At 40.8% G+C, this 7,947-nt stretch overlaps 2 protein-coding genes across 2 annotated transcripts in view; one reads left to right on the top strand and one right to left on the bottom strand.

The window, feature by feature from the left end:
• The first annotated feature begins 1,310 nt into the window (after positions 1-1,310).
• On the top strand, positions 1,311-3,522 carry guca1aa (guanylate cyclase activator 1Aa). The gene is made up of 4 exons (XM_029462172.1): positions 1,311-1,508; positions 1,994-2,143; positions 2,218-2,311; positions 2,800-3,522. Exons 1-4 carry the CDS (start codon positions 1,311-1,313, stop codon positions 2,925-2,927), a joined length of 570 nt encoding a protein of 189 aa, XP_029318032.1. The 3' UTR covers positions 2,928-3,522.
• An 877-nt stretch (positions 3,523-4,399) lies between these two features.
• Positions 4,400-7,947, bottom strand: part of orc5 (origin recognition complex, subunit 5) — a 5,929-nt gene continuing 2,381 nt past the window's right edge. Inside the window, exons 6-15 of the mRNA XM_029461880.1 lie at positions 7,556-7,667; positions 6,997-7,127; positions 6,845-6,893; positions 6,457-6,547; positions 6,234-6,289; positions 5,879-5,991; positions 5,707-5,754; positions 5,506-5,616; positions 4,769-4,881; positions 4,400-4,662 (exon numbers count right to left, since the gene is read on the bottom strand). Of these exons, the coding sequence (XP_029317740.1) occupies positions 4,617-4,662; positions 4,769-4,881; positions 5,506-5,616; positions 5,707-5,754; positions 5,879-5,991; positions 6,234-6,289; positions 6,457-6,547; positions 6,845-6,893; positions 6,997-7,127; positions 7,556-7,667 (870 nt within the window). The 3' untranslated portion in view covers positions 4,400-4,616. The remainder of the gene's footprint in view (positions 4,663-4,768; positions 4,882-5,505; positions 5,617-5,706; positions 5,755-5,878; positions 5,992-6,233; positions 6,290-6,456; positions 6,548-6,844; positions 6,894-6,996; positions 7,128-7,555; positions 7,668-7,947) is intronic.

The following is a 7,947-nucleotide window of genomic DNA, read 5'->3' as shown; positions in this document are numbered from 1 at the left end:
ATAATTCTGTTTTGCAAGTTTTATGGCCAAAAACAAACAACTAACGCTGCTTCTGAAGTATTCCAGAGGCAACCGACATGAAGTTGGACATTTAAAATGACTACAGCTGCACTTACTATTGTAGTTTTTATTTTTATATTTATCCATATATCTTAATGTGTAGCTTATTTAGCATTCTGTTTAAGCACTAACTTTATATATATCTGTGTTATTTGTCTTTTTCTTTATGACTGTTAAAGTTGCGAGTTGTAAGAACGCATTGTTAGAAACATTAACCGCACTTATAGCTGCTGAATAATACGAATACAATTTCAAAGATATGAAAATACTTTGGCCACATTTAGGAAGTGAGACTTGATTTTATACAAAAGCACTTAGACATGCATGGTTGTATTATTTTCCTTGTTTCTAGTATTGATACTAAAAGATTAAAACACTTTTTGCATTGTTTTTGTATTAATTGCACTCAAACTGTAATGTTTGTTAAGTTACTCTACCAATCATGTCTTTTTGGTTTCAAACTGTGGTATCCAAATAAAATTCTCTACCAAATATTGTTGTGTAATCTTATTTATTTGCCAAATAAAACATAATAAATAATGAAAAACGTTATTTTTTACAGCCCCTTTCAAAACTAAGTAACGTGGATAAAACAGGAATAAAAAAATATTGAAATAAAATCTGGCAAATTACAAAAATACAAGTTAAATTAATAAATAAATTAAACATTTATTGATCCCACGAGGGGAAATTCAGGTTTTACTGTACAGCAGCACGAGCAGGACAAATATACACATAAGAGAAGAAACTATACAGGAAGAGCAATTAAAGAAACACTTAATGATTCATCTGTTGAGGGTGTTTTGTAGTGTGCATAGTCTTAATCAAGATCATTCCAGCCGCACCACTCATGCTGGCGTCCTCGGTTCAGATGCATTAGTGTGACGGATGTCCCGTGTCTCCACGTGAGGGATGAAAGCCGCATTGTGTTTGTCAGCGGTTCTCATGGTAAACGTGGATGGAGCAGTCAACCTGCCCTTTTAACGGGCCGATTATGCTGATCATCTGCATGTTCGCTCGGATTACAGCCAGTGATTAGACCCAAGGAGGACACAGAGGGTGGTGCACTGCCTCATCCCTAAACACCAGGCAGCTACAAAAGGACCTCCACCAGGTGCTACTCTCACCCTAAATCCCGTTGTTGTGTGACTGTGAAGAGGGATAACCTCCGCTTCACAGTAGACCAATTGGGTGGAGAGGTTTGTGCACCAGGTAATTTATCTACACGTACCTTTACGTGTCAGAAGGAAATGGGTAACTCATCAGGGAGCACCGTGGACGACCTGCAGGCGGTGGAGATGCACCTGTGGTACAAGAAGTTCATGACTGAGTGCCCCTCGGGTCAGCTCACCCTGCACGAGTTCAAGCAGTTCTTCGGGTTGAGAGGGTTGGACCAGGAGGCCAACGCCTACATAGAGCAGATGTTCCGCACGTTTGACATGAACAAGGTAAGTTCAATTCAAGAGGGTTTATACTTATGGCGGTGTCATTTTCTTTTTATAACTTTATTTCTAGCTTTAGTTCATAAAAGAACCAGAAAACCTTTTTTTATTGGAGTCATCTGAGTCAAGATGCATTGTTTTTTTAATTCTAAAACGGATAAAACACTCGTAAGATGGCCTGATGCTTGACTTTAGTAGTGTTTGTTCTTAAAGCTTTAACATAAAGCCCACATCAAAAACATCAGAGTCATTCATGTTCCCTCAGACACAGCAGTGATGCAGTTTAAATAAGAGCGTCTCGGAGCAACAGGGTCATCACAGGACGTCTGAGGGAGAAGCTATATTTAGTCAGCTCACAAAATGCCATGCTAATGTCTCTACATCATTTCAACTGTGAGATTATCTGTGGGACAGAGTCCTGCGCTTTTGTTTCACGCATAGCTTTTGATGTTCGACAGTTTCGTCTCATCTCGCTGCTCGTTTGTTTGCAGGACGGGTACATAGACTTCATCGAGTATGTGGCCGCTCTCAGTCTGGTGATGCGAGGAAAGATGGAGCACAAACTGCGCTGGTATTTCAAACTTTATGACGTGGATGGAAACGGATGCATTGACCGACATGAGCTCCTGAACATCATCAAGGTACGGTGTCAAACATCAGCACCTCTGGAATCTTAGTCTCAACATGGCATATTGATTTTACTCTGCTCCCGCAGGCTATCCGTGCGATCAATGGGAATGAAAGTCAGGAAACATCAGCTGAGGATTTCACCAACAGCGTGTTCGACAGGATTGATATAAACGGAGATGGTGAGTGTGTTCTGGCACTGTACGAGATTTAGAAAGGAATCGATCGTGGGTGGACAGTGTTGAGACATTTATCAGCTCTGGTGCGGCCTTGAGTCAAGAATCTACAGGAGACTATCAGGGCCAGAGAAAAAGGAAGATAAATAAATAAATAAATAAATAAAAAAAATAAAAAAATATATATAAAAAAATATATATATATAAATAAATATATATATATATAAATAAATAAATATAAATAAATATATATATATATATAGTAGTTCTACTTTATTCTTAAAATGTCAAGTTTTTTCTCAGCATCTCAAGATTTTGACTTTATTCTGAAAATGCAAAAAAGAATTCCTCCTCTGATTTTACTTTTTAATTATGCCCAGCACTAAAACTTTAAATTAAAATAATAAATCTTCCTGTCATTCCTTTCCCATTTGCCTGAACCCTAATACTCTGTTACACATTAAGTGCAGTGACACAATCTTTCCCTCCAACAGGCGAGCTTTCCTTGGAGGAGTTTGTGGCCGGTGCTCGCAGTGACGAAGATTTCATGGAGGTGATGATGAAAAGTCTGGACCTCACCCACATCATGACGATGATCCAGAACCGGAGGAAAAGCGTCTAAGATCTGCGCAGTCAGACACCCTCATCCTGATTCATGATTTAACCCGAGAGCTTCAGTTTATAGACTGAGAACAGCGTACTGTAAACACTGACATGACTTTTTATCTAATCTCTAAAAGAACGACACATGTGCACTTTAAATGCATTTGGGTGACTCAGCCGACCTTTGCAAAGTGGTCATTGTCCTCGTTTATCGTCGCTGAGCTCTCCCAAAGCCACCTTAGCACGAGCGATGATCTCTCAGCCACAGATTCCCCCGAGGGATAACCGAGGGAGAGAGTGGAGCAGAGTGGCAACTACATGCACTCAATGCTTTCCAAATCTTTTCTTTTTCTGGGTCTGAGTTCTGCATCAAAATCCTTAAATCTCTTTTTCTCCTTGTGGGGTTTACAGGACTTACTCAGCATGCGTGCTTCACATCCACAAAAGGATGTAAAATACACAAACAGGTAAAAGTTTCTGAAGAGATTTAGTGCAGATTCTCAAATGTTTTCCTTTTTTAAACCTTTTTTTTAACTTTTAAAATAAAGTTCAAGCAGAAGACAAAATACTGGCTTGTGGTTTGGTGGATTTCTAGTGTGTGTGTGTGTGTGTGTGTGTGTGTGTTGGCTGCCTGTTGAGCATAAATACAGATATAGATTACCTTTGGTATGTTTGTTGGCAACACTCGACTGGTGCCTTCTGTTAGAAGAAGGCTGAATGTGTGTTTTTTTTTTAAGCTTTTGCTTATTTGTACAATAAAAGTGAATAACTGAAGTCCACTGTGTAATGTCTGTATTAAATATACTGGATGTTAAGTGTGTTGCGTTGACAAAACTGACTGAACCTCTCTGTGTAACTCATGACGGTTTCAGAAATCCTTTTGAGAGCCAAGCAATCCGTTTATACACCAGCCTCCAGTTATAGGCGCCCACGACTGGACAAATACAATAATTACCACTTATATCTGCTTACAGCTACATTTTAGTGTGTTATTAATCATTTATTAAATGTTTATATACTGCTCATAAATACTAAATAGAGGACTAAAGTAAATTGTCACCGCATGTTAACTCTTAGGGGTACTTTATTTATTTATTGTCACACGCTGACACTGGTTAGTTTCATATAGACGAGTAAACCGGAGCAAACCTATTGTATTAACACAATAAATCTTCATAAAGGCTTGTGACTTTTCTCCATTATAGTTTCAGTATATTCTATGACTTCAGTATTCAAAGGGATGAACAAAGGTAACACATCACGGAAACAAAATCCTCCCTCTGAGCGAGGATGATGATTCACCTACAACGTGCCAAGGTCGCTTAATGTCAGGCAAACGATGCTTAACCTGCCTCGTGTCGCTTCCTGTTGTTTAAAGCAGGATTATATACAGACACTCTTTGTTTTATAATAAAAAAAGAAAATAAATCTTCACTATACTAAGACTATTCTGAGGTTTCCTTTAAATATATAGCAAACTTAAAACAAAAATGCCAACATGGCTTTTATTTTATACAAATATTTTACATGGACAGTCACAGGAGACGACGAGGACAAGCTCGTTCAGCCACCACAAGAGGGCAGCGACATAATTGGATTAATTTTGATCCACAAAATTCCCAACAATAGTCTGAGCTCCTCATTTTGCTTATCTTTAAATGTGTAAATCCCCCTTTTGTCTTACGGCCGCCGCCGCGTGTCGTCAGGCTCACAGGAAGTCATAAAGATACTTGACAATCTCAAAATTCACCGTCCTGGAAGATAAAAGACACATGTGTCTGTGAAAAGAACTTGTTAAAAGGTTAATATACTTGAATAATTCTGTCTCATCCATGTGTATTAACAGACATGCACACACACCTGGAGATGGCACAGATGAAGTCCATAGAAACGGCACATTTGTACTTTGGGGCATCGAGCTGGTCGCCATGACTGACCTGCGTCAACAGCTGTAAGGTCACCAGAGAGGAGATCTAAATGGAGAATCGATGGGAAACATGAAATGACTCTCTGTTCCACTTCTTTAAAAACACAGCTTTGATGCAGAGGCGCTAAATGGTAGCGAGCCAGACGCACAGATATGGGTTGAGCCTAATTTCCTAAAACCATTTCATGCTCAGGGCCATAAATAGATCGGCATTTGGCCACGGATCCTGAAACTCATGACCATATGGGTAGAAGACTCTCATCTGAGACTCTGTGGTCATTTGCTCCTAGAAATGGGGAAAATTACAATTTAAAATCGTTGTTATCATAGTGTACATTCTCTTTCATTTAATCTGGGACTAATCTCATCATCAACAGATGAAGGAAACACGCTCTTGAGTCCAGGCCTTACCAAGAAGTTGCCGGCTGAAATGTTGACCTCATGGTCCCGGTAGACGTAAAGTAAGAGGATCGCTGAAGTTATTACAGTTTATCCCGAGTGAAAACGTGAATGAAAACATCATGTTGACACGAGAGTAAAAGTCTGTGCAATTTATGTCTGTACAAAATGTCAAGGCATCTGTTAAATCTGTGCTTCTGTGTTCTGAATGTTCGGTTAAATACGGTAAACATCGTGCACATGTGACGGCAGCAGCCCGCTGGACACTGACCTGGGAGAAGATGCTGGCAGTGGGGGCGACTCTGCTGTCCACCACACTGTAGAAAATGGCGAGCAGGCGGTCCAGAGGGAACGGCTTCGGCCCCAGAAGGTGGTTACTCGTCTAGAGAATAGAGACAGAAACATATTGATGTTATATTAACAGGTTATACCTAAACACTTGTGATTTAAACCAACCGGATGTTAACGTCACCTTTTCATTTTTCTTCAAGAAGTTTGTTTTTCTTATTTTACCGTGGTGCTGTTGGGGGGGGGGGGGTAACAGAGCGTCATCAAACGTCGTAAAACATATAAAACTCTCCATCCTTAAACCCTCGATTTGGATAAGAAAAGAGATTCCCTCTGAAAGGATAGAGTTCCTGTACCTTTACAAAGAAGCGTTTGTCTGTGCGCGCCGGGTTGAAGGACGCCAGGTAGGCGGCAATCAACAGGAACTTGGAGTAATAAGGCAGCTCAACGTGAGTGTGCGCAGATAAACCTGAATCAATTCAATGAGTCAGATGTACAATACAGCTGGAACACTAAATATACTTTCATACATTACGTCATGATGTTCAGCAACCCAAGGTTTGGTGGTAATAAATTGTGATTTATTTTTAGTGCGATGCATTAATATCCCAGTTTTAGCATAAATCCAGGGCGTCGCTGCTCCCCATCAGCGGTTTTACAGTTTAACATCCACTCTGCAACCCTGTTACGTCACTAAGTGTGAGTCCCTACCTCTCAAGGCTCCATTCTCCTTCTTCTCCATTTGCTGCATCTGCTCCCACTGAAGACTGAACAGAGAACAGAGAAGAGGGAATGAGGGAAACAAAGCACAGCATCAGTAATCACACTGAATCAGGTCGTTCGCCAGAAGGCAGCAAACGGGCAGAATCACTAGAATGAGCCGTTAGATCAAGAAGTGACACGGTTCATTAGCAGATCGATGTAGAGCACAGACCTCGACACTTCCCGCAGGTAAACAGTCTGCATGGCTTTTTTCAAATGAGGCTCAATGTTTCTCCACAGCTTGTGTGTGTCGGTCTCTTTCACTGCAGACATAAAACACAGCAGCATTGTGGGAAAAGCCACAGTTATAGCAAACATCCATACGGTGATATAATGTCAATGTTGTGTTTACAGCTTGTTCCATTCAGCCTAATTGACCAAAAGAAAATCAATTAATGCAGCTTTAAAGAAAGAAATACTGAAAAGGTTAAATAGCTTAAGGGTATTTCAACATGACCGAAAGATCCCTCTTCAAATGAGCACAAATAAAAGGGTAAGATAAGACATCGTTAAATATCGATCAGCCGTCAGATGAATGAGTACACCTCCTTGTGCTTTACCTTTTCCTTCTGTTAACGGCTCGCAGAACTTTGAAAAGTTGAGAGCAGCCTAGTTACACAGAGAGAAAAAAGAGAATCAATGATGCAAGACCGAGAGACAATGAAACAAATGAAAAATCTTCGATGAGTGTGTGTGTGTGTGTGTGTCTAACCAGGTGGCGCAGCTCTCTGAGGTCCCGACAGACCGAGTAAAAGACTCCCAGCAGGATGTTGATGTAGGCCGAGTACAACTCAGCCGAATAAGAAGGATGTCTGTCCTGGGACAAGATCTGCTGCAGTTCACCTTCAAACACATGATGACAAATGTCACTTACTCACACAAAAACAGAGATATTACAAAAAGAAGTGCTAACGTGCTGTTTACACACACACACACACACACACACACACACACACACACACACACACACACACACACACACACACACACACACACACACACACACACACACACACACACACACACACACACACACACACACACACACACACACACACACACACACACACACACACACACACACACTGGTGTTTTATAATGCAGTGTTCCTCCACAGTTGCAGCCTTAAGTGTGAGAACAAAGTCGCAGGTACAAATCTCACATCTCACGCCGCATCCGCTAAGCGTGCATCGTCAGTATGCAGCGTGCTGGGAGTTTGTTCATGACACTGGATGCTGATGTAGCGCACGTGTCTTTGTCGACGATTATACCTTTACTGTAGTCGGGGAAATGGAGCAGAAGGGGCTCGAAACAGCCGGTGTTGGGTCTGAACTTGTCCCAGACGATATCAGTGAGCAGGATGATGGTAACGTTGTCCTCGACCTGAAAAGGACACACAAGTAGAAACATGTCATACGACAGCGGTGTGTGGATTACTACCTCATTCATTTTATGTATTTATATCTAATATTCTGTGTATTATATATAGTGCTAAGTTGATTGACGGAAAGTGAATCTGCAACACAATCTGCTATAATAAAATAAACTCCAACACGAGGCAGTAAATGCAGATTCCTGCGTGGCAGCACTGAAGCTTGTTATTGGAAAGAGAGATCCCTCTTAACATCCACAATCCACCTTCACGGGAAGACTATTTGTGTTT

Source organism: Cottoperca gobio, chromosome 23, assembly GCF_900634415.1.
Source record: "Cottoperca gobio chromosome 23, fCotGob3.1, whole genome shotgun sequence".
NCBI lineage: Eukaryota > Metazoa > Chordata > Actinopteri > Perciformes > Bovichtidae > Cottoperca > Cottoperca gobio.
The sequence above is the reverse complement of the archived record's forward strand: the minus strand, read 5'-3'. Positions and strand labels throughout refer to the sequence as shown.